The sequence below is a fragment of the Rhineura floridana genome, chromosome 3 (assembly GCF_030035675.1).
Source record: "Rhineura floridana isolate rRhiFlo1 chromosome 3, rRhiFlo1.hap2, whole genome shotgun sequence".
Lineage (NCBI taxonomy): Eukaryota > Metazoa > Chordata > Lepidosauria > Squamata > Rhineuridae > Rhineura > Rhineura floridana.
This window is the reverse complement of record NC_084482.1, coordinates 219,465,768-219,492,360: the sequence shown is the minus strand read 5'-3', so window position 1 is coordinate 219,492,360 and position 26,593 is coordinate 219,465,768. Positions and strand designations below refer to the sequence as shown.

General features: G+C 45.2%; 1 protein-coding gene across 6 annotated transcripts; it reads right to left on the bottom strand.

The window, feature by feature from the left end:
* Nucleotides 1-2,028: 2,028 nt before the first annotated feature.
* LOC133381664 (zinc finger protein 665-like) lies at nucleotides 2,029-24,258 on the bottom strand. Of its 6 annotated transcripts, none has more exons than XM_061621028.1 (6): nucleotides 24,214-24,258; nucleotides 16,619-16,765; nucleotides 15,323-15,467; nucleotides 11,093-11,170; nucleotides 8,211-8,294; nucleotides 2,029-7,281 (listed from the first exon to the last, which is right to left on the bottom strand). In XM_061621028.1, the coding sequence occupies exons 2-6, from the start codon at nucleotides 16,691-16,693 to the stop codon at nucleotides 5,912-5,914; spliced, it is 1,752 nt and encodes a 583-aa protein (XP_061477012.1). In that variant the 5' UTR covers nucleotides 16,694-16,765; nucleotides 24,214-24,258; the 3' UTR covers nucleotides 2,029-5,911. The 6 variants fall into 6 exon arrangements, with proteins under 6 accessions (XP_061477012.1, XP_061477009.1, XP_061477008.1 ...); XM_061621025.1 differs by lacking the exon at nucleotides 24,214-24,258 and adding an exon at nucleotides 24,142-24,204; XM_061621024.1 differs by lacking the exon at nucleotides 24,214-24,258 and adding an exon at nucleotides 22,595-23,804.
* Between the last annotated feature and the right edge of the window lie 2,335 nt (nucleotides 24,259-26,593).

Sequence of the window (26,593 nt, the reverse complement as noted above, 5' to 3'; positions counted from 1 at the left end):
TAAAGTAATGACAACAGAAGATTTATGTAACTTTAAAGTTGACAATGAGGACATTGAACTTGTCAAGGATTATCAATACCTCGGCACAATCATTAACCAAAATGGAGACAATAGTCAAGAAATCAGAAGAAGGCTAGGACTGGGGAGGGCAGCTGTGAGAGACTAGAAAAGGTCCTCAAATGCCAAGATGTATCACTGAAGTCAAGATCATTCTGATCATGGTATTCCCGATCTCTATGTATGCATGTGAAAGTTGGACAGTGAAAAAAGTGGATAAAAGATAAACTCATTTGAAATGTGGTGTTGGAGGAGGGCTTTACTCATACCATGGACTGCGAAAAAGACAAATAGTTGGGTGTGGGAACAAATTAAACCAGAACTATCACTAGAAGCTAGAATGATGAAACTGAGGTTATCATACTTTAGACACATCATGAGAAGACATGATTCACTAGAAAAGACAATAATGCTGGAAAAGACAGAAAGGAGTAGAAAAAGAGGAAGGCCAAACAAGAGATGGATTGATTCCATAAAGGAAGCCACAGACCTGAACAGGGTGGTTCATGACAGATGCTCTTGGAGGTCACTGATTCATAGGGTCGCCATAAGTCATCATCGACTTGAAGGCAAATAACAAGGGATAGGGCTGATTCCAGGTTTGTGTGGGGCCCTGGAGAAAGGATCCTTGGGGAGGGAGCTCCTCTGTCGGTGGACCATGAAGGGATTACTTGGCTGTGGGGGCAGGCAGCAATCCAAGGAGCCCTGGGTGGGTGAGTCTAGCTACCCTTTGACTATGAAGGTGCTGACTTGGTGTGCATTCCTAAGATCTGGGAGGAGTTGATCTGATCGAGCTTTGCCCATCTGGATACTCAGTGCAACTCCAGCAGAGGCTGCAGGGATGGGGGGGAGGAGTTGCTGTGGTCTGCAGAACTTCCATCGCTGTCACCAGGAAACCACTCTGTCCTGGAGCTGGCTGTGAGGGCCTGCACCTGGTGTCGGGCCAAGGAGACAGGAAACTATGGCTGCTGGTGGTGTAAAGTCCAGCCTGCTCCCCGGCAGCTTCTCTGACTGAGCTGGCGGAGGCTCTCTCGGCTGTGGTCTAGTGCAGATGGGGCCATAGTTTCAGGCCTTTCCTAGCATATGTGGCAGCAGCTACTTTCAGACAAAATCCAAAATTTTATGAAAATATGGATAAAAATAGATGGATATTTTCTATACATCCCTCTTTCACACCGGGTCACTAGTCTAATCACCTTTACTGGCTAGATCCTAAGATACAGGAAGGACGGGATGGTGCAAGCGAGCCTTTCAGCAATCTGGTCCCTGAGTCGCTCAAGCTTTAAAATACTTGAGAATGTATTTAAGCTATTATATTTTATAACTGGGGAGTCATTCCCTCCCCCATAATGTAGAAACACCTCCCTTGTCTGTGGATGACCCAGTTCACCAACCTCCGTCATCTTCACACTTGCAATCCCTAGCAAGTGTCATTCAGAAGCATACTACCTCCGAGACCGTAGAAGGAAGCGTAATTAACAAACACACAACATGGATTAGTTACTCCTCAAGATTGTGCACATCTACATTTACCTTCTAGTGAACCAGACCGTTGATATATCTGGTCCAGGACTGCTTATCCTGACAAACAGTGGCTCCCCAAGATATTAAGGAGAGAATTCACCCAACCCTGCTGCCTTCCCAAAAGGCCCCTCCGTTGCATGGAGAATGAAGTTTTACTAAGCAATTGCTGTCAAGACCCAATTCTCACTCCCTTCCTGCTATGAGTACCAGTTGAAAGCGAAGACCTTCATGTGCCCGACAAGGAAAGAAGGTCGTGACCAGATACACCTGGGGGGTGAAATCAGCATAGAAGAACGTACTGAAAATACATCAGCAGAAGACCAGTGAATGCAGTTCAGTTTCTGAAAGATGTTAGCATAGCTCACACAAAAAATGTCAAAGGAATATCAAAACCATGTTATACATAAAAACCCACAGAATACCATAATCAAGTGAAACCAACTGTTTATTTACTTCATTTATTATTTAACGAAATCTGGATATTCCTGAAGTTTTTTTAAAAAACCAAAGATTAAAATTGTCAATACAAATCAACATTTAAAGTCAAGTTTTAAAAAGGGAAATGAATACAATCAATATTTAAAGGATATAGGATATGGAAGCACCTGGTAAACTAGCCATCACATACAAGGATTATTCAGTGGCGTCACTAGGGTTGGTGTCACCCGGTGCGGTAACTCATGGTGTCACCCCCATGGACCTCCTCCTGTACCAGACCATACAGAATCCTTAGTAATGTTTTTTGTACTAATGTTACTCGTAAATCGTAATTCCCGTATATCACTGAATGTAATGGCAATAGTAGTGACATAAACAACTAGCAAAATTAAAATTACACCTTTAAATTACAATATCATATGCACAGCCCAAATTCTTGCTCTTATCACTAATGGGAGTTAATTATCTTGCATATGCCCATAGTAAATTTTCAGATACTTTCAGACCCTCAGCAATTTTCAAGTGGTCTATGTAGAAGAAAAGTTTGGGAATCCCTGGTATAAGACATCTGCTTATGTCCCTATGCTGCTCTCACCCCTCATTTAGGTGCCTGGGATGCATGCGTGTGGACATACCTCCTTACAGTTATGGAAAGTGATTCTTACTAATAAGTCTCCAGACACAAAGTTACATAGGTATTTATCAGTTGTTTAGTAGAAAATTCAGAAGTGCAGAGTCCCTTCATGATAGTTGCAGCCACATACACCCTTTTTTACTCCTGGATTAAGAATGAGATCTTTGTTAATGCATTCTCTCACAACAACAAACATCTCTAGGAGCCAATCAGCATGTAAGTGGAGAGCGTTAGCAACTGAGAAGAGTCTTCTTAGTGGCTGACTCACCTCCTTTCACTCTGATTGGCTCCAATCAGCAGGAAAGGCAAGGAAGCCTATTAGAAGACTCTTCTCAGTGACTAACACACTCCCTTTTCATGCTGACTGTAGGATGCTTGGAGACATAGGGACCCTGCTCCCAAAATAGCAGAGGGACTAAGATCCCCTGGGCGACTACCCTCCTGGTGCTTATGGACATGACCGTAATATATTTTGTGATGTGCAAGTTCGATATTATTTATTAAGTGTGTTTAGGATTACACTGATGGCATTCCCAAATATGTACTTTCACACAGACTTTGGTTTTCCATAACACAATGTTTGACCAAGCCTCCACACTTGGGGGGGAACTACTTGCACACCCCTTCCATAAGCACATCAAAGTTGGATACACACCTGAACCAAGACCCAGACAAAAGGGCACTCAAAACAAAAAGGCAATTACAGTGGCTGAGTAGATCTTGCACACTGGTTATACTGACTGGGCAGCCACTGTCCTTCACATTTTACAAAATACTCCTATACAAAGATTAAATTTTTGTGTATGAAAATGTAATATATGAAGTGGTCTCAATAGTGAGAAACGTAAACAAGTGAATGGTGATCCAAATGTTTTTCATTCTCACGTTATGAAGCTAGCTGCCAGATGATGTATCACCTTCCCTACGCATGCAGTGTAGACTGAAGAAACAGCACCCAAGCCACCATTCAATACGTGAATGTGTTCTTTCCAACATGAATCTACAGGTCTCAAAAAGTAATGTGTGACAAAGTCCTCAAACACCTTATAACATGCCTCAAACATGGTCTCTTGTTCTACCAGCATGCCTTCACACCATCACTTTGCCAAAACATAAAGATAGGTAAATTGCTTTTAGGGAGGTTCACAATTATGATTTCCTGTTTATTTAATCTAAAAATATTTAAAATACATAAAAACAGCCAGGGAAAGACATTGGAGAAATATAAAATAAATACAAATAAAAAAGGGGGGGAGGTGAAGAGACCTTAAATGTGCTACTCACCATCTCTCAGCCTATCCTCCCCTCAGGATGAAAACAAGGGAGAACCATGACCACCCCCAGGAAGAAGGGCACACTTAAAATGTAGAGGAAACTATCAGCTACAACCATAGTGTGAAATCAAATACTTATTGGGACACAGTATGAAGAAATATTTATATAAACATGACTATCAAATGTTTATGAATTACACAATCTGTAAATATATTTATAGTGCAATCCGATGTTTGTTTACTCAGAAGCAAATCCCAATATATTCAATAGGGCTTACTCAAACTGGGAAGTGTGCAGAGAACTACAGCCTCAAGTGATAAGGAACTTGTTCTTTTAAGTTGAGACCATATCCAAATCTGAGTCTGTGTTGGAATTGCTTTTTAATATGTTTTTAAGCCTTTTTTTTAAAGATGTTTTTTAAAGCTTTTAAAAAATATTTTCAAAGATGTTTAAATATATTTTAAAGTCTGTTTTTATGATGTTTTAAAGTGCTTTTAGTGCTTTTGTTTGCCGCCCTGGGCTCCTACTGGGAGGAAGGGCGGGATATAAATCAAATAATAAAATAAACTTCATTCACCCAACCCAAAATTCAGAATCATGCCTCTTTAGGCTGTTTTCCAACTGTTTATTCTTGCTTTATGGTTATTGGATTTTAAATGGCTTTATTTCTTGTTGTGAGCTGCCTTGGTTTCCAACCCTACCTCACAGGGTTGTTGGAAAGACTACACACACATACACACTGCAGATGTATAAATATATACAGCCCATATAATAGTTTATTGTCAAACCAGTTGGTCATTGCAGAAAAATCAGTATTAGTTTTTTAAAAATCAGTATTAGTTTCCTACAGAATAAAAACTGTAATACCTAAGTAAGCCCTGCCTACTTGCTTTAAAATAGGACTGGAGGGGAGGGGAACAGAAAGACAACACAAACACAATTCTTTTTTACATTCACTCCAAAGGCCCATTGATTTTCAGCACATTCATAACCTTGTCTACTCAAAAGTAAATCCTATTGAATTCAATGGGATTTACTCTGGACATATGGGATTAGCAATGCTTTTACCCCCACAAAAGCAAGTATTGGGAAGGTTTTCAAAACACTGCCCAGGATCTGACTCCTACATGCAAGAGGGGAAAAAACTGAAATGTATATACTTGTATATATTTATATATAATATATAAATGTATATATTTTCACATAAACGGGGGGGGGGACCACCATTTTCTGGCCTTGCAATGAGGTTTACTAGACACTGCCACAGGTCAAACAAACACTTCGCTGATTGGCTGCAATCCTGAATGGGCGGGGTTAAAGCTACAAAGTGCTATACAGTAGTTTAAAAAAAGGTTTAACTGGGGTGGCTGATGTTTTTATGTATATCTCGAGAACTGGACCACCTAGAAACTTAATTTTTTAATTAAAGCTGAGAATCACCCCCCTCTGATGGTGTCACCTGGTGTGGTCCGCACCCCCCGCTACCCCATAGTGACGCCACTGGGTGGCGGCTGACATTTTTATGCATATCTCGAGAACCAGACCACCTAGAAACTTATTTTTTTTAAAATTAAAGCTGAGAGTCACCCCCCTCTGAAGATGTCACCTGGTGTGGTCCGCACCCCACGCACCCCCCTAGTGTCGCCACTGGGATTATCATTTGTTTATTTCCAAAGATTGTTCACCTCCCATATATCTCAAAAACACCAACAATCAAAACAAAACAAAACACGTACCTCATACCTTATATATTTTTAAATCCAATACAGGTACAGGGAACCTCCCACCTACAGCATTTCTGTCTTAGAATTCACCCTCAGTTTGTTGGCCTCCATCCAGCCCATCACTGCCTCCAGACATCTGTCCATTACCTGCACAGCATATCCTGATTCAGAAGATGGAACGGAGGCAGAGAATATACTCACTCCAAAGCTCTTTCCACACTCCCTGCATTCATATAGTTTCTCCCTTGTGTGGATTCTTTCATGTAAAGTGAGTGCTCTGATTGAAGGTTTTATCACACTCCTTGCATTTATATGGTTTCTCTCCTGTGTGTATTCTGTAATGTGAATTACGATTACTGCTCACACTGAAGCTCTTCCCACACTCCACGCATTTAAATGGTTTCTCCTGTGTATGGATTCTTTCATGTACAGAAAGGTGAGTTTTCCGACTGAAGCTCTTCCCACACTCCACGCATTTAAATGGTTTCTCCTGTGTGTGAATTCTTTCATGTACAGAAAGGTGAGTTTTCCGACTGAAGCTCTTTCCACACTCCATGCATTTAAAAGGCTTCTCTCCAGTGTGTGTCCTGTGATGTAATATCAGTTTACTATTGTTACTAAAGCCCTTTCCACATATCACACATTTACACGGTTTCTCCCCTGTGTGGGTTCTGTGATGTACAGAAAGGCTACTGCTCTGACTGAAGCTCTTTCCACACTCCATGCATTTAAAAGGCTTCTCCCCAGTGTGTATTCTGTGATGTAAACTCAGTTCACTGTTACTACCAAAGCCCTTTCCACATATCGTGCATTTAAATGGTTTCTCCCCTGTGTGGGTTCTATGATGTACAGAAAGGTGACTGGCCCGACTAAAGCTCTTTCCACACTCCCTGCATTTATATGGTTTCTCCCCTGTGTGCATTCTTTGATGTGAAGTAACATAACTGCTCTGACTGAAGCTCTTCCCACATTGTGTGCATTTAAATGGTTTCTCCTGTGTATGGATTCTTTCATGTAATGAAAGGCGAGTTTTCTTACTGAAGCTCTTTCCACACTCCATGCATTTAAAAGGCTTCTCCCCAGAGTGTATTCTGTGATGTACAGTCAGTTTACTGTTACTACCAAAGCCCTTTCCACATATTGTGCATTTACACGGTTTCTGCCCTGTGTGGGTTCTGTGATGTACCGAAAGGCTACTGCTCTGACTGAAGCTCTTCCCACACTCTCTGCATTTATATGGTTTCTCCCCTGTGTGCATTCTTTGATGTGAAGTAACATGACAGCTCTGAGTGAAGCTCTTCCCACATTGTGTGCATTTATATGGTTTCTCCCCTGTGTGTATTCTTTGATGAATGGTTAGATTACTCCTCGTACTGAAACTCTTTCCACACTCCATGCATGGAAACGGTTTCTCCCCTGTGTGTGTTCTTTGATGTGCAGTTAATCTACTCCTCGCACAGAAGCTCTTTTCACACTCCATGCATTGAAATGGTTTCTCCTCTTTTAGGTTTTTTTGATGCTTGTTTGGTCCGTTGTGATTTCCAAAGAACTCTTTCTGTGCTTCGCACTCGGCTATTGCTGATGACACCATCTGTGGTTCCCTATCATTCTCATTCTTCTCCCCAACATCTGTTGAAGGGAAGGAGGAACAAAAAAGTCAAGTTGGAATGTCACGGCAAAACAAAGAATCTCAACACGGATCACCTTCACTTAAACGCATCTTGATTTTTGCATCTCCACAATTCTCCCACTTTCCAACTGTGGAAGGTTACCCAAACATTCTACAATCTCGATATAACTGTGGTATACATTTAGAAAAGAATGTGCGATAAGACACAGGGTGAGGGGGAAAGAAGTGCAGCAGGACTGTCAAAAAGCAACCATGGCACAGATCATTGCTCAGTGGTTACTATGATCTGTGCCATGTGGTTCTTGCACTAGGGTCCTGCTTGAGGGCTTTCCCCAGGCACCTGGTTGGCCACTGTGAGAACAGGATGCTGGACTAGATGGGCCACTGGCCTGATCCAGCAGGCTCTTCTTATGTTCTTATGTCCAGATGTGTCTGGTTTTTCCTCCTACTGCAACACAACTGTGGTATACATTTAGAAAAGAATATGCAATAAGAAGCAGGGTGAAGGGTAAAAGTGCAGCAAGGCTGTCAAGAAGCAAACATGGCACAGATCATTGCTCAGTGGTTCCTATGAATTTGGCTGCAGTCAGAAGACGTAGTCTTTAGAAATACAGGAACATAAGCAGTTGCCTTATACTGAAGGAGACCACTGGTCCCTCTCGCTCAGCGCTGAATATTAAGCTGTCCCTGAAGATTCCAGGGACTAAGCCTAGCACCTTCTCCATAGAACTCATGTGCTCTATCTCTGAACTAAGGCAAAGCTGGCCCAAGGGGCACATTACACAAGTCTGAGATGATGGTCTGCACTGTAGGGGCAATTCCTTACCAGTTCAAACACAGCATGGTATATATTTCACCGGCAACCTTTGAATTAAGCCACAGATTTTGCATTGTCCTTTTGTTCCCATTAAAACTTTTCCCAAGGTACCTGCTGATATTGACCCTTCATCACAGCCCGATCCAACTGGATACTGTACTTCCAGCCAACAGATGAACTCCGGTTTTGAAATTCCTTTACGAGAAAATGACAAGCTAGTTAGTTCTGAACCCAAATTATCTAGTCATGAAGAATCAGAGAAGCTCCTGCTGGATCAGGCCAATGGCCCATCTAGTCCAGGATCCTGTTTTCACAGTGGCCAATCAGATGTCCATGGGAAGCTTACCAGCAGGACATGAGTGCAAGAGCACTCTCCCCTCCTGCAGCTTCCAGCAACTTGTATTCAGAAGCATAGCGCCACTGACCATGGAGGCAAAGCACTGCTAGAGCCATTGGCTGCTACATCATGACTAGTAGCCACTGATAGCCCTATCCACCATTTATTTGTCTAATCCTCTTATAAAGCCAATCAATTTGTTGGCCATCTCTGCCTCTTGGGGGAGTGAATTCCACAGTTGAAGGATGTGCTGCATGAGCAAGATTTGTCTCTTCTTAATTTTCCACTGTTCAGCTTCACTGGATGTCCACAAGTTCTAGTGTTATGAGAGAGGGAATGAAATGTTGCAGAGATAAGTGCAAAGTTCTACACCAAGGAAAAAGAAACCAAACACACAGTTATAAGATGTGGGTTTCTTGGCTGAGCAATACTACATACCGAGTCACACCAGGACTCGATGCAGGAATTCAACTTAAAGCATACCTAACAGGTGGCTTTCCAGCTATCTCTTGAATGACTCCAGTGTTGGAGAGCCCACCATCTGCCTAGGTAATTGGTTCTGTTGTTCTACCTCTCTAACAGTTAGGAAGCTTTTCATGATGTTCAGTTGAAATCTGGCTTGCTGTAACTTGAGCCCATTATTCCGTGTCCTGCACTCTGCGATGATTGAGAAGAGATGCTGAATCTCCTCTGTGTGGCAGCCTTTCAAATACTTGGAAAGTACTATCGTATCGCTCCTCAGTCTTTTCTTCTCAAAGCTAAACATGCCCAGATCTTTCAGTCCCTCCTCATAGGACTTTGTTCCCAGGCCCCTAATCTTCCCTGTTGCCCTTCTCTGAACCCGTTCCACTTTGTCTGCATCCAACTCGAGATGAGGCCTAATCAGTATGGAATAGAGGGGAACTAATACGATGTCCCCGAATACTTTTTCAAAGATTGGTATTACCACAGCCACTTTCCAGTCCTCAATGTAAGGAGAAGTTACATACTTTTGCTAGTTAGGTTGTTATATGCCTTCAAGTCATTTTCGACTTACGGCGACCCTATGAATCAGTGACCTCCAAGAGCATCTGTCATGAACGACCCTGTTCAGATCTTGTAAGTTCAGGTTTGTGGCTTCCTTTATGGAATCAATCCATCTCTATTTTTGCTAGAAGATCAGTAATTTCACATTTGAGATTTTTGAGAACTCTCAGGTGGATGCCACTGAGACCCAGCATCTCGTCTTTTTTTAATTTTGTCTATTAGGCCTAGAACCTCATCTCTCGCTATCACTATTGCAAAAGTCAGTATCATCATAGACATCTATAATGCAACCACACTAGGAAGACTGTGTACAGTTCTGCTAACCGCACCTCAGAAATACATGGCTCAGAAAAGCACAATCAGAATAAACAAGGGGTTGAAGAAACCCCACAGTTGGGGCCATTTAGCTTAGAGAAAATGTGGATAAAGGGGGATATGATGAGGTTTATAAATTTATGTGTGGTGTGGAAAAAGTGGGTACAGATGAGTTTTTCTTACTCTCTCCTAACACTAGACCTCACGACATCCAAGGAAGCTGAATTTAGGACAGACAAAAGAAAGTACTTCACACAGCAAATGTGGGAATTCAGAGAAGATATGGCTATCAATGCCTGCTAACTACAATGGCTATGATCTCCTGGTTTTATTCATTTAAAAGTGTTTATAAATTGGTTAGTGTTTTTAAATTCTCTAAGCCATGGGTTGGGAACCTCTGGCCGGTGGGCCAGTCTTGGCCACTCAGGGCTCCCCCTCTGGCCCGCCAAGATGTTTTCGTGAAGCCACACCAACCTGCTCACCCCACCAAGAGTTCAAAGTGGGCTCCTGATTGCTCCTTTGCTGGAGCGAGGCGTGCTCCCACCCACCTATGAGCTGAAGGGGCCTTGCTCAGTTACCACTGAATGGAGGGGGAGGAGCCTCCCTCCTAGCGCTGCTCTTTGAAGCAGCCCCCACAGCACCGTTCAAATTCTGAAATTCCTCTTGCCAAAAAGAATTTCTTGTATGCCTATTTGCTCCTGTTTGTTGCTTTTTCAACCAGCTGCCTTATGGGAAGAGGGATTTCTCCTGTGGTCAGTTGATCCTTCCAAAAGCAGCCTCCGCCCCACCTTTAAAAGCCACTCATTTAATGGAGAAGGCTGCTTTCAACTAGTGATTTGCAGCTTTACCATGCTCGCAATTTGCACTCGTGTCCTGCTTGCCCCCTTCTCATAGGCTTCCCTTTGTCAGGCTCACTGTGTTCTTTTTTAAAACCTCCCACATTGGGGACTGGACGGGGAAGTGGGGGAGACTTGCAAAGCCCTGCTCTAAGGGTTGTGCAGGTAAAAGGCAAAGTAACCAATACAAGCAAAAGCCAATAAATCAACAGTATTAAAATCACATGAAAGGAAATAAAACAGACATTCTGGAATCTAGTTGAGGGCAGTATGCTTCTCGGTTCTCATAGGCATCTGCTTGGCCACTGGGAGGACAGGATGCTTGACGAGATGGCCCACTGGCCTGATCCAGCAACCTCTTCTTATGTTCTTAAAGCCATCTAAGATGTCCTCTAGGAAAACGTGCACACTGATGGGTTAATGTGTCAGAATGGAATGGAAGAATCCAAAAAGGACCCCCAACACAGCCAAGCACCTACCTGCTGATGCCTCCTCTTCTTTCTGGTCCTGGGTAAACAGGACTTTTCTTTCTTCCCAACAGGAATTGAGGTCCAATTCTGTCAAGGAAAGAGAGAAAACTAGTTACTCTTGATCAGAAAATATTCAGTCCTTGTAAACAGAGCCTTTTAAAGCTAAGAAGGGGTATAAGTTTGATCTGCTAAGTGCTGCACTCCATGAATAGAATAAGACCACGTGGAAACAGCAGAGTCAGTCTTGTACTTGCGAATGTGCGTTCACTGGACATAAAACTCATCTTGACATGCCTGGTCGGGATGACATTTTGGAACCTTGTAAAGCCAGCTGTTTTCATTTGGGCTGTATCATTTTATCACACCGAAAGCAAAAATCATCCTGGGAGCTGTCCCTCCTCCTTCCCCAGTAAGCAAGTCAGGGCTGCACTTCAAATGGGCAATTCTGGGGGAAATCTATTTCATGGCAATTAAGATTGAAGCCATTTCAACATATTTATGCAGCTGAAAATGCTCCCATCGACACCATCAGGGCGTAGGTATCTTAAGTTTGCAAAAAAATACTCAGTCACAGTACCAGAAATCAATCAACCAATATATATACAGGCGGGCCCCGCTTATACGGCAGGTTCCGTTCCAGACCCACGCCGTAAAGCGGAAATCACTGTAAAGCGGAACCCCATTGAGTATAATGGGGCGCGTCACACAAAAATGGCGCTGCATTAGCGGAACGCCGGTAAGTGAAGCGCCGGTAAGCAGGGCCCTACTGTGTGTGTGTATATATATATATATATATTATATCCTTGTTAATCCAAATCCCACCCCTGGACGGTTTTACATGCTGCCTAAAATCCACAAAGCCAACAATCCTGGTCGCCCAATTGTCTCAGGTAACAACACAGCTACTGAAAGGATTTCTCTGTACATTGACTTAAATTTACAAAACATGGTGCAAAACCTCCCATCGTATATCAAAGACACCAAGGACTTCTTGCTTAAAATTGAGTCTTTAAACAAGCAGTATCAATTCCACAACAATACTATGCTAGCTACTTTAGATGTCACATCTCTTTACACCAATATACCACATAATGATGGGATTCAGGCTTTAAATGAGTTCCTTAACACCAGAGATATGAACAGTCCTCCAACAGAGGTTCTCACAACTTTAGCTACGCTAGTCCTGACTTGTAACAACTCTACATTCAATGGAGAACACTACCTGCAACTGCAAGGGACAGCTATGGGGACTCGCATGGCTCCATCATATGCAAATCTCTTTATGGGTAAAGTGGAACAAGAGATCCTCAAAAAGGCCATCAACAAACCACTTATATGGTGGCAATACACTGATGGCATCTTTATGGTCTGGACGAATGGTAAAGAGAGTTTGGAACAATTTAAAAATTACATCAACTCTATCCGTCCCTCTATTAAGTTTACATTTAATAGTACAAATGACAATCCGCACATCCCTTTTCTGGATGTCCTTCTTACCATTGAAAACAACAAAATAGCCACTGATCTCTACAGCAAACCCACTGATGCCCACACCTATTTAAACTGGAAATCCTGCCATCCTAGGCATATAAAGAACATTGTGTATAGCTTAGTTCTGAAAATCAAACTTATTTGCAACACTGAAGATAAATACCAGAGAAGGATCAGTGAACTTAAAGAACACCTTCTTCGAAGAGGATATTCTCCACATATTATGAATTGCAACATCCAGCGAGCCTCCATTCTGTCCAGAGAAAACCTCCTCCATCGTACTGAGGTGTCAAAGAGCAGAGAGCAATGGATTCCATTTGTGGTAGATTTCCATTCAGCATCTCCTAACTATCACCGAGCAATCAGGGAGAGCTACCCATTGCTGGCAAATTCTGAACATCTTACCAGAGCCATCAGCAGGCCTCCTGTTATAGCATTTCGCCAACCTCCTAATTTGCGCAGACTGTTGGTGAGAGCTGTGCTTAAGCCACCTATCACCAATCCAGGGTCTCATCCTTGTCACTCCAAACGCTGTATCACCTGTGTGTACCTCAGGGAGACAGCCACTTTTACAAGCACTAGGACAGGCAGGACATATTACATCAAACAGAACATCAGCTGCAGGTCCTGCAATATAGTTTACATCATCGAGTGCAAAAGACCAGGATGTCATATCCAATACGTAGGAAAGACCACAACTGACCTACGCACGCGCTTCAGGAACCACAAGTCAGCAATTTTGACAAAAAAAGTGGAGCAACCATTTGCAAAGCATTTTAACATCGAAGGTCACAGCCTGTTGGACTTTTCCATTACAGCGATAGAGATGCCAGCAGATCCAGCAGCATTGACCAAAAGGGAGAACTTTTGGATTTACTCTCTGGACACATTGGCACCACATGGCCTGAACCTGGAGGGCAGTACCAGCATAGCTTAGCTTCTGCAAATGAAGCCCCTCTGAGCGTTCCATCCCCAAAGCTCTATAACTGCAACCTTGGTAACAGCATTCGTATGTTGGCAGCTGATGAAGGCAGAAGCCGAAACGTTTTGTTAATATAATAAAAACCTCTGTTTGGTTAATCACAATTACGGTTATATATATATAAACGTAATTGTGATTAACCAAACAGAGGTTTTTATTATATTATATATGTTAGATGGGAGAGGAGAGAAAGGAAATTTCATAAGGGGGAGCTTTGCCCCACATGATAGCACCTAGGGCATGGAAGGGATCCTTGCAAGGTCTGATCCCCATATTCCTAGCAATAACAACAGCGGATGCCAATTCACGGCAACCTGAGCAGAGACTGGTGTGAGGTGCGGCAGCGCCATTGGTCTGTATACCACCGAGACAGCTGCGTGGTACTTGCACTAGGTATGCTGATCCCTGTTACTGCTTTTGGTGCCTTTGAATCAGAGACAGCCGTGAAAGAATATTGGCTGTATGTCTATTCACATTCATATTTGCCTTTAGCTTCCTTCCCAATTCCAATTAATTTTAGTTGCTTTGCTTTTGATTTTTCCTTCCCCTAGAGCCAGTCTCATTCAACACATTTAGTTTGAGACAGTGATTAGATAACAGCGTGTTAAATGTATTACACATTTTACCTTTGCATTTCTCTCTCTTTTTGCTTGGTTCAGGTTCATTTTGGGGAGAGAAGTCCTGTTAGGATCTTCTATTTTGGGGTCATGTGTTCACAAGTGAAGTTTTTAAGTGAAGTGTTAAGTTTGCATTATGTTCCATCCCAGTGGTCCCTTTTCCCTTATTGATTAGAGCTTCTGTAGCCAGTGTTCAGCAGATTACGGAACTGTTTTTAACATATTAATGTATAAATGTATTATTATGTACAGAATGTTTGAAAATTGATGTTAATGCTGCTTATGTGTATGCCTTCACAGATTGCCCTTGATAAAGGGTCTCTGTCACCCGAATCGCGTCGGGCAGCAATAAAAGCACTTCTGTTTTTCCTTTTGGCTGTTTGCTGCCTAGGCCTTTGAGGGTTTCCCCTCTTTTCGTGGTGCCTCCCTCCTTGATTTCCCGGCGAGCCTAGGCCCCGACTCCACTGCATACGGGCAAGATCCAGGTGGGCACAGCTCTGGGCACAGCCTGATGCAAGCACAGCTGCGCCCACCTTGACTCTTCCAACTGCAATTACTGCCTCTTCCTGCTTCAAAGACGAAAGCTTTGGGCAGAGGAAGGAAGGCGGTGGGTGTCCCAGGCTCCAGGGGAGCATCTCTTCCAATTGGGGGTTTAGACTGCAAGTCACAGAGTGTCGATTACCTGGTGGGGGTTCCGAAGATGCTCCATTAGGGCTTGGGAACACCTGCCTTCTTCTTTTCCTGCTCCAAGGTAAGTCTTTTGGTCTTGGGGCAGCGGATGTTCAGAGGGATGGATGATCAAAAAACCCCCAAAACAGAGGAAGCTGCATTATACCAGGTCAGAGGATTTGTCCATCTAGGCCAACCTTGACTACTACAATTAAGAGTGGGTCTCAGGCAGAGAAAGACCTTTCTCACCACCTCCTAGCTGATCATTTCCCGCCTCCACTTGGAGCTGCCAGGGACTGGACCTAAGACCTTCTGTGCGCAAAACAAGTGCTCTCCTCTTGGGCTGCGATCCCTCCCCAGACATCGAGGGCCCAGACACCCAGTTTCATTACAGCATCCCTGCAGTGCAGTGGCAAATGGCACAAGTACTAAATCCCTATCTTCAGCATTCATCAGTCAAAGACGAAAGAGTGTCCCTACCGAGAGAGGCCACCATCTCGTAATTCTCCTGCATGACTTCCCGGTGCAGAGCTCTTTGGCCAGGATCCAGCAGGGCCCATTCCTCCTCCGTGAAATACACGGCCACCTCCTCAAAGGTCAAGAGAGCCTGGAAAGTCAACAGACCCTAGAAGAAGAGGGAAAGGGAATTTCTACAATATGTGCCATACTCCCAGTTTGAAAGGGGACAGGGTAGCAGGGTAGTTGAATGTGGGCATTTATTGAGTGATCAGCCCCATACCTCAGTCACTGAGATCTTGCAGTGATGGCTGACAATTGAATGGCTTTAAAAGAGAATTGAATGAATTCATGGAGGATAAGGCTATCAATGGCTACTGGCTACAATTGCTCTGCTCTGCCTCCACTGTCAGAGGCAGTATGCTGGGAATTCATGGAGGATATTGTAAAATAGCAGGACTGTGGCAGCTACACTTTGGTTCATATTGGACTAACAGCCTGACCAGTGGGGCATGCTCGGATTACTCCCTTACTGACCCCACTCTCGTTTCATGATATGAGTTTAAAACCAGAAACGGTTTCACACCATTGGACCTGCTCCACCCTCCTTCTCTTTGCATTTCCTTAGCATAGTTACTCTTTATTTAGCTTTTGTGGGGGGTGAGTATTTCTGGATTTTAGACTGCTCTCATACAATTTCAGGGCAGCACTCGATTGACTCTCGAAAAAGATCCCACCTGTCTTAAGAGTGTATTTTAGGAGTCACATGTGTACACGCGAGTTCTGCCAGACACATGCCGCCAAACCACAAGTGGGGCGAGTGCTCGTGTGTTCAGGTCCTGCTTGCAGACTCCCCATAGGCATCTGGTCGGCCACTGCAAGAACCGGGTGGACTGGACTGGGACCATCAAGCGGCATGCTTGTCCACTTCCCTTGCCCCCGCTCCTCCGCTCTTAGTGACATTTTTCTGGGGACTGTCCTTTCCCAGGAAGATGGATGCTTTTGGTTGTTAGCTGTTGTTGCTTTTTAGAAACGATAAGGTTTTGTTGGGTTGAATGTTTGAAAATTGTATTGTTTTTATTTGTATTTGTGTTTTTCCATTTCTGTGTTAGCTGCCTTGGGGGCCTTTTTGCCCAAAAGGTGGCCTAGATATAAACCATAACATAACCGGGTGCTGGAAGAGACGGGCTATTGGCCTGATCCAGCAGGCTCTCCTTGTGCAGCCTCAGAAGTAGTCTTCTCCCAGAGCCCTCCCCACCACGCACAGGGAGACGCAGCCATGCTGCCCCCTCTGTCTTCCCCCAATGAGCCTTCCCTTACCTGATGTTGCTGCCCGGCCGCTCTTTCCACTCTATCCCAGAGAAGAGACAATCCGGACGGTGCCTCTGAGGCCATGGCGCTGCCTGAGAGGGAGGCGTAAACTAGGCCAGCTCTGGGACTCCCACGTAGAGAGCAGCTCTCAAGGGCCTGCAGGAGAGACAGGAGATGGGAGGGTTTTCATCCTTCATGCATATTTCGGTTCCAGGGGTTTGAATATTATAAGCAGCCTCAATCTAAATTTAAAAATAGCATGTTCCTTTCCTGTGTTGTTTTCTTTCGGGCTCACTTTCGTTCAGAATGCTTGATCTACACAGGGCCTTAAACGTTAGGCCCCAAGTCTCTCCCAGAACCCTCCCCCGTTTCTTCCAGACTTTTCTCCATGCTTGGACACCTCGTGTCTTTTGCCACCCTCGGCACATCCAGCATCCTGGACCCCCCCTCTCTCATCTCCTGCTTCCCCAAAGATGAGGGTTAGTTGGCTCAGCAATACTACATACCATCAAGTCACACCAGGACTCGATGCAGGAATTCAACTTAAAGCTTGGAGAGCCGACCACCTCCCTAGGTAATTGGTTCCATTGTTCTACCTCTCAAATCCTGCAAGAGCAGCTGGGATCCACCCCAAGGGGGCTTCAATCTTCCCCTCCAACACACTCTCAAGGGGATGTCTGGAGAAGCCCCTTCCCCTCCAGTCCAGCTGAGGAGGGGGCATTTATTCACCCACTTCCTCCATCCTCTGCCTTGAAAGCTTCTAGAAGCCCATTCGGAGCCTGGTCAATTTCAGATTCCTCTCTCCATCTCTCCCTTTTCCTTGCCTGGCAGGTGGGAAACTGACCAGACCCTCTTCTTCCAGTTTAAGAAATCCAAAAGTGGCTCTTCCTCCAGTTCTGGGCACCCCCCCTTTTCCCCCTATCTGAGCTGCGCATCATCCCTGGGGTGTCTGGACTGATCTGCAAAAGGGGTTTGTCAGGGGGGCAGCTGCAGTGGAAAGTTTTGGCCACACTTTGCAGTTGGACTGCGTGGATCAGCCCAAGTTTCTATGGATTCCCAGAGCGAAGGGGGGCTCTTCCATCAACCCCCTCCCCCTCCCAAAAAGCAGTCCCCTATCAGGCCCAGGAATTGCAAAGGCAGCTGCCCTCCTCCACCTGTGGCACTCAAAACCAACGCAGGACATCGACCCCCCCAACATACAGCCACCCCCAAGTCCCCCCCTGCAAAGCTGCATCCCCTTGCCCGGGTTCTGGCTTCCAAGAGGACCTTGCAAGGCCAACCCTGTGGCACTTCGGACCCTGCTTTGCAAATGGACTGCATGCACCAGGGACCCCCAGAGGTAAAGGGGGGAGTGGGGCTCTTCCCTCCTTTTCCCTCACCCCCGCAACAAAAATACCAAATCCTCCCCCCCTTGCACCTCTCTGTCCTCTGCACGCTCCAGCCTCCTCCTCTCTTGGCCTAATTCTTTCTTTGCCCAGAATTTGAATGAAGAAAGCTCCCCCACTTCCCCTTCAATATTCTCTCCCTCTAGCAGTGATTAAGCCTGTGCTAAGACCTGGAGTTTATCCTGCTTGTGACATCATTCATGAAGTCATAATGATGTGTTTGCATCCAGCCTAGGCCATCTCCATGGCAACGCCAGTGGCCAGTAAACCTCTGCAACTAGGCCGCCATCAGCCTGACCCTCCAGCAAGTTTGAGGTTTTAGTTCATAGCCTATGCTTGAAGAAGTGTATGTGTGTGTTATGTGCCTTCAAGTCGATTACGACTTATGGCGACCCTATGAATCAGCGACCTCCAAGAGCATCTGTCATGAACCACCCTGTTCAGATCTTGTAAGTTCAGCTCTGTGGCTTCCTTTATGGAATCAATCCATCTCTATTTTTGCTATTTGGGTTCCAGGCGTTTGAATATTATAAGCAGCCTCAATCTAATTTTAAAAATGGCATGTTCCTTTCCTGTGTTGTTTTCTTTGGGGCTCACTTTCCTTCAGGATGCTCGATCTACACAGGGCATTAAAGGTTAGGCCCCAAATCTCTCTCAGAGGCCTCCCCAGTTTCTTCCAGACTTTTCTCCATGCTTGGACACCTCTTGTGTCTATTGTCACCCTTGGCCCATCCAGCCCTCTCCCCCCTTATCTCCTGCTTCCCCAAAGCCTTTCCTTCCTGCCCACCACAGAGGCCCTCCTCCAACCAGTCTATTGGAATTCTTTCTCATAAAACAAAAGTCAAAGATTTACCTTTTATAGATTGAATAAAATGTAAGTACCATGGAAACCGCAAATCCCAAATTATGGGTGTCTAGCTGATAATGTTTGAGCTCTTTGGTACCATTAAATAAAAATGTTACGCATCTATCTACCAAACTGATTTGTAGCCGCTATATGTTCAATTAGAAACAATTTAATGCTATTATAGAGTTCATTTTTTGATTATATTTGTTTATACTTACTCATTTATGTATTATATGCTTTTATTTTTGATAGGTTTTTAATTGTATGTGTCTTTTATCTGGATGCCGCCGTGAGTTCCAATTTGGAAAAACGGCGGGGTATAAATAAAGTTAATAAATAAATAAATAAACTTGTGAATCATTTCAGGCTTTGTTACTGAACCCTTTTCATCATGCGTGTAACTAAAAACTTAATCAACACGGATATTAATTCCATGCTATGTCCCTGACAGTTGGCAAAAAAATAGGTTTTGCACACATTGTAAAAAAAAGAAAAAAAGAGGTGGGTTCAGTCAAATTACTCCAACTCAGAACTCCCTGGGGATGCAAAACGCCTCTAAGTCTTGCCATGGGAAACAGGGAAAAAGAATACTGCTCTGCATTCAGTCTGGTTCAGCCTACTGGGCAAGGAGTAGGGGTTGAACTATTTGCAGAAGCAAGACACATGTTTGGTACCATCCACTTGTATAATTCAAGTGAACCTTTAGACGTTCAATGTCCATCAGACCCAGGAAGCACGGCCAATGGCCAGGGAAGATGGGAGTTGTAGTTCGGCAACATCTTCAGGGCCAAAGCCCTCACACCTGCTTTAGATGTTGTGGACTACAACTCCCATCATCCCTTGAGTTTGACAATACTGGCTGGGGCTGATGGGTGTTGAAGACCAGCAATACTTGGAGGGCACCAGGTTACAGAAGGCTGCTCCGAGTTGAGCAGGTGGCACACATGGTAGAAAGCTCAACAGTGAATTCACCTACTGTATAGGGTTGCAGCTTGAGCGACTGAGATAATAAGTTGATTTACTTATTATATTTTTATCTATTATATACACACACACATATACACAGTAGAGCTCCGCTTCTCGGCGCCCTGCTTTTCAGCATTCCGCTAATACGGTGCCAGAGCAGCATTCAGCTGGAGGGGGGGCTGGAGCTCCCCGCGGTCCTGCTGATCTTGCCGGAGGAGGGGAAGATCAGCTGTAGTGTGCTACAGCGCATCTCCTCTTCTGGCGTGATCAGACTCCCGCACTGGAGCAGATCGTGCCGGAGGAGGGGAAGATCAGCTGTAGTGCGCTACAGCTTATCTCCTCTTCTGGCGTGATCAGACTCCCGCACTGGAGCTGATCGTGCCGGAGGAGGGGAAGATCAGATGTAGCGCGCTCAAACTGATCTTCTCCTCCTCGAAGCGATCAGACTCCCGCGCTCGAGCTGCCGGAGGAGGGGGAGATCAGCTGTAGCGTCTTCTCCTCCATCACGATCAGCCGGTCAGGTTCCAGATCCCCGCACTATAGCTGATCCGCTTTTTGGCGGGGGTCTGGTATCTAACCTGCTGCATGAGTGGGGCCGTACTGTATGCAGGGGGAGAGAGAGAGAGTTTTGAAAGCAATAAACAGAACTTCACTCAAGTTTGCTCTGGATCCCTATAAGGATTCTGTTAATCACCTAAAAATATATGAATGTAATTAACAAAACAGAGGTTTTTATTGTATTAACAAAACGTTTCAGCTTCCACCTTCATCAGCTGCTAACATACAAATGCTGTTACAAGGTGGCAGTTATAGAGCTTTGAGGATGGAACGCTCAGAGGGGCTTCATTTGCAGAAGCTAAGCGATGCTGGTACTGTCCTCCAGGTTCAGGCCATGTGGTGCCAATGTGTCCAGAAAGTATATCCAAAAGTTCTCCCTTTTAGACAATGCTTCTGGATCTGTTGGCATCTCTATCGCCAGAATCCTATGCAGTGAACTGGGGGTTCCATAGCAGGTTTATTTATTTATTTATTTAAAAAGTTTATATCCCGCTTCAGTTCCAAGGAATTCTAAGCGGCAAACAATAGCATAATAAAACAACATAGTACAGTATAACATACCAAACAAGTTATAAAACATTATAAGAAATATACAGTAGATCACACATTACAATTCAAAAGCTAACTGAAATAAAAAGGTCTTAAGGTTGTGCTTATCAGGATTTCCTTAGCTATTGGAGAATATGGAAAAGGATACTCAACCACTGCCTCAGATCTCCTCATACTCAAGCGACGTTCCCAAGGAGTGACGACACCAACGTCGCTCTCGTGCACCAATCAGAGAAAGAGCGAGGGTATCCTTTATATATATATAAATATATGTAATACCGCCATGAGAGCGGTTGTATACTATAGTTAGCATGGATTTTTCGCATTCCTCAATGTTAAATTGAAAATACCCCCACGCCAATCTGATGCTTCCCATAAGCTCATTTCAAACAGAACCTTACAAAACTTATAGTCCTGAACTCAGAAATGTTTGCTTAACAACCCTCCCAATTTCCATGGCACTACACAAAACAGTCAGAGAGAATCAAGAGTTCAAAGGGTAAAAAGAGAGAGAAAAAACCCAGACACCTATTGCACATTTTTGTTAGAGTTCTCATAATCTGTTGAAATTAATTAAAAATCACCCATGTTTACAGGGTACCTGTAATCCTATTACTGACCTTGCCCCATACTCTGACCTTCATCTTCTGCAGTTTCAAAGTTAAAAAAAATGCCTGGCTGATTTTTAATTAATTGAAGACATTTTGCATTGAACTGAAAGACAGTGTCGGGCAAGCTTAGTAAGGGCCAACTGTCAGTGTTCTAAAAGCCAGACTCACAGCTGCTGGGCTTGCCTACTCAGGGGGCCACACCCACACCAAACCTTGATTTCATGTGAGACAGGCATGGCTTCCCCCAGAGAATCCTGGGAAGTGTAGTTTGTGAAGGGTGCTGAGAGGAGACTGCTATTCCACTGACAGAGCTCCAGTGGCCAGAATGGTTCAACAGTCAGCCGCTCTGACTGAAAGTCTGTGAGGGGAACAGGGCGCCTCCTAGTAACTCTCAGCACCCTTCACTAACTACACTTCCCAGGATTCTTTGGGAGAAGTCATGGCCATCCAAAGTGAAATAAAGGCCTGGTGTGGATGTGGCCAGGGGCAACTTTGGTTTAAATTTGGGTGGAAGGCTACATGTGCCTGCTGTAGAATAAAAAGATGGGGAAAAGGCTGAAAAGCAATGATACTGTTCACAATGTTTTCCTTTTGGAAAGGGGCTTCCCCTCTACCCAGTGCCCACCCAGGTCTCCTCCCCCCAGTGCCCACCCAGGTCTCCTCCCCCCAGTGCATTCACTATACCTGCCCAGTTTCCCTGCTTTTTGAAGCCTGATATAAATATCTGTTGGCTATGGGCATGTTTTTTGCCTATTAGTGAATATATCTATATATTTATTTTATTTATTTATTTACAATATTTCTATCCCACCCTTCTACCCTATAATAGGGCGCTCAGGACGGCTTACAAAAATAAAATCAAACACGTACATAATAAAATTGTAAAAAATGAAATCACAAAAACATTAAAACAAATTAAAATACATAAAATACAATTAAAATACATAAAATACAATTAAAATACATAAAATACTATACACACACACACACACATATAGGGAGTGGTACTAAAGGGGACTACAAAGGTGAAATTTAACGTAGAAGGCATAAAATCAGTCTCAGACTCTACCTTCAGTCCCTCCCAAAGGCTCTCCGGAACAAAATCGTTTTCAGAAGTCTCCAGAAAACCATCAGGGAGGGAGCAGAGTGGACTTCTTGGGGTAGGGTATTCCAAAGCTTGGGGGCCACAGCTGAAAAAGCTCTCTCCCGCGTGCCTGTCAGTTTAACATCTTTCACTCCAGGCAGGCAGAGGAGACCAGAGGCAGATGATCTTAAATCCCGAGCAGGTACATATGGGCATAAGTGGTCCCTCAGGTACATTGGTCCAAGGCCGTTTAGGGCTTTAAAGGTCAGAACCAGCACTTTTAATCGGGCCCAGAAACTAATCGGGAGCCAGTGGAGTCGAAAAAGCACAGGGGGAATATGCTCCCTACACTATGCTCTAGTTAACATTCTGGCTGCTGCATTTTGAACCAACTGCAATTTCCAAACCATTTTCAAAGGCAGCCCCACATAGAGTGCGTTACAGTAATCAAGCCTCAATGTCACCAATGCATGTGTCACTGTGGCCAAGTCAACTGCTTCCAGGAACGGACACAACTGGTAAACCATTTTGAGTTGGCCAAAAGCACTCCTGGCTACCGCAGCCACCTGATATTCAAGCAGCAGGGCAGGATCCAGGAGGACTCCCAAACTGCGGACCTGCTCCTTCAAGGGGACTGCAACCCCATCCAGAACAGGTTGCAACCCCATCCCTGGTGCAGTTTTTCCCTTGACCAGAAGTACTTCCGTCGTGTCTGGATTAAGTTTCAGTTTGTTAGCCCACATCCAGCCCTTCACAGCCTCCAGGCAGTGTTTTAGGATGAGCACTCCCTCCCTGCAATCAGGTGGTAGGGAGAGATATTGCTGAGTGTCATCGGCATATTGATGGCATTGTACTCCAAATCGCCTGATGACCTCTCCCATCTATATCTCTATATTTACCCAGGCCTTCCTTCAAGGAGCTCACAGCGTGAGATACAGTTTGACGTACATACCCCTTTGTCATCGCAACAACACTGTCACTGGACCAATTACGATATGCTGCTACTTAAGCAATGACTCTAGCTGTTAGGAAAAACAAACTTGGGTTGGGGGGGCAGCTTCAGTGGAAACAGTATTGGCCACACTTTGCAGCTGGACTGCGTGGATCAGCCTCCCCCCACTTTCTATGGATTCCCAGAGGGAAGGGGGGGCTCTTCCATCAACCCCCTCCCCCTCCCACAAAGCAAATCTTCCTTCTCTTCCCTCCCCCCACCAGTCCCATCAGGCCCAGGAACTGCAAAGGCAGCTGCCCTTCTCCACCTGTGGCACTCAAAACCAACACAGGACACCAACCCCCCAACACACAGCCACCCCCCAAGTTCCCTCCTGCAGAGCTGCATCCCCTTGCCCGGGCTCTGGCTTCCAAGAGGGCCTTGCAAGGCAAACCCCGCGGCACTTCAGACCCCCTTTGCAAATGGACTGAATGCACCAGGGACCCCCAGAGGGAAAGGGGGGAGTGGGGCTCTTCCCCCCTTTCCCCACTCCCCCCCACAAAAATACCAAATCCGCCGCCGCCGCCCCCCCCCGTTGCACCTCTTTGTCCTCTGCACACTCCAGCCTCCTCCTCTCTGGGCCTGATTACCCGGAATATAAATGAAGACTCACTTCCCCTTCAATATTCTTCCCCCTCCCTGTGATGAAGACTTCCTGCCGCTCTGGGAACCAGAACTCTTTTCCTTAACCCATCGGAGGACTGAGTGGCAAGAGCTGCTTCCGCCCCCCCCCACTGCCAAAATGTTTCTCCCTCCTGTCTGTTGGGGAGGGGTGCAAATGCAACCCCCCTCGAGTTCCCCTCCTTCCCCCACCGGCAGCAGGAAGTCTTCATCAGAAAGGGGGGCACAATAGAGAAGGGGACAGGAAGACGGGGGTCTCCATTCAAAAGGGGGGAGGGTGTGGGGCTGGGACTGGCATGAAGGGAGCCTGCGCTTGTGCATTTGCCCCCACGTTACGGGTGCCACTTGGAGGAAAAATGAGATATAAATAAATAAATAGGTAGGTGCAACATAGGGGTCATTCAGTGTATGGGGGGACAAGGAGGGCCTCCTAAATGGGGCTGCAGGTGCCTCTTCCTCAGAGGGAGGCACAGTCTGCCTGAGCCCTTTGCAAGCTGCCCCACGCTGCTCCTTGCAGCTTCCGATGCCAGGGGGTCGAATGGGGCTGTGGGGGCTGCTTCAAAGAGCAGCGACGGGAGGGGTGTGTGTGTTGCAGACCTGTTCCCTTTCTGGGAGCACCAGCCAGTGCATCTCTGCACGTTATTTCTCCACTCGTATATTCATTTTTGGGGCACACATTCCACTAATGTATGTATTTTTGTAAACATTGCTTGGCAAACTGCTTCACAAAATTCAAATATGCGCCAATTTCGAAGGGTCGCTGTGTTTCAGTTCACATATTGTGTTGGAACTTGTGTATTTGATAAATCCAGCTTGAAATGCGAACTGAATGGGAATTCCCACCCATCCCCAGTCCAGGGAGGGCTTTTTGAGGATCACCACCTCTTTCAGGTGGCTGGGACCACTCCCTCCCGCAAAGATGCATTGGCCACACCCTGGATCCACTCGGTCATATTAAACAGGTACTTAACCCTTACGAAACAGATTAAATCCAAAAGAGAAAGACGAAGCAAGCATCCCATCAAGGCTAGTTCTCTGGAGTTAAATAAAATGTGAGTGGGTAAGGGTGAGGCCGTTCTGGGCAGCCTTAGCAACTGTTGCTAAGGGGATTGGAATGTGGAAGAAGGGGGCAGCTGGGGGGCAGTTAGGCTAAATGGGGGAAGCAGGAATGGGGGGCTTTCAAGGAAGAAGAGTGGGAAATGGCCTCTTGGCTGCAGCTGAAGCTGTGAGGGTTTGTTGGAACAAATATCTCATGGGAGAAGTCATGACATTGTTGGGAGAGGCCAGGGCAGATGTGTGAAACCAGAATGAAGAGATTGCCTGGGGTGGGGGGACTTCTTGGGCTCAAGAGAGGTTAGCAGAGTCTGTTTTTTGAAAAAGGTAAATAGATCTGATGGGGGGGGGGGAAGGAAGCCAAAGTTGTTGTTGAGGAACTAGAAGTTGCCCAGAGTCACTGTATATTGAAAAGAAGAAGAAAACAGCAGGTCAGGTGTCTCAGATGTTGATCCCTTCAGAGACCGGATCTGATCAAGTGCTCAAACAAACCCAGGATCATTCTGGGCATGTGGGAATGGAAATGAGAGGCTCTCAGTAGCCCAGGGGATATGTCATGCATCAAACCTTTGAGACAGAGAGCAAGAAGTTACCGCACTTTGCCCTTGATTCTGATGTTTACACAATTGCTCTCACAGGCAATCTTTGGCGAAATCCCTGGAGCTTTGGCAAGAAGAAGAGTAATTATAAGGGGGGAAAACATTGCTTTGGCAACATCTCAGAGCCTCTGTGCGACTCAGGAGCAGAGCTGGGGAAAACCATTTTTACAAGAATTCACGGAAGTGGCTCCCTGGTTCTGACATGGGTCAGCGTGGGGGAAATCTGACCTTGGTCTTTAACTGACAAAGCACCTTCATAGGATCAGGGTCCAGGACCAAGGTATTCTTTTAGGATGTATGTGAACATGCTAGGAGTAGTTACTTGTGAACTTTCTTTTACCGAAGGGGTATGAAAGCTTTTTCACAAGGATCACTTCCCTTCTGCGCCGCCATTGGGGCCACATCTCAGTGGTGAGCGGTGCCAGGGACAAAAATGGGCAGACATCCACATCATGCATAATCCTATACACCTCTATCATGCCCCCCCCCCAGTTTTGTCTCTTTTCTCTCAACTAAAAAACTAAACTAAACTAAAAAGACCTGATATGGGAGTTGTCCAGGGCCCTTGATCATTTTGGGTGCTGTTTTCTGAATCGTTTCCAGCTCTACAATATCTTTTTCAAGATGAGACAACCAGAACCATACACAGTATTCCAAGAGAATTCACACCACTGATTTCCCTAAAGAAATCAATATCAATATAATTTATTTCAGTCATAG

Coding starts and splice junctions, on each gene's coding strand:
- LOC133381664 (XM_061621028.1), bottom strand. CDS start 16,693: ATGGCCTCAGAGGCACCGTCCGGATTGTCTCTTCTCTGGGATAGAGTG. Junction 8,295..11,092: donor AGAAGAGGAGGCATCAGCAG/GTAGGTGCTTGG, acceptor TTTCTCGTAAAG/GAATTTCAAAACCGGAGTTC. Junction 7,282..8,210: donor TGAAGGGTCAATATCAGCAG/GTACCTTGGGAA, acceptor TCCCTTCAACAG/ATGTTGGGGAGAAGAATGAG.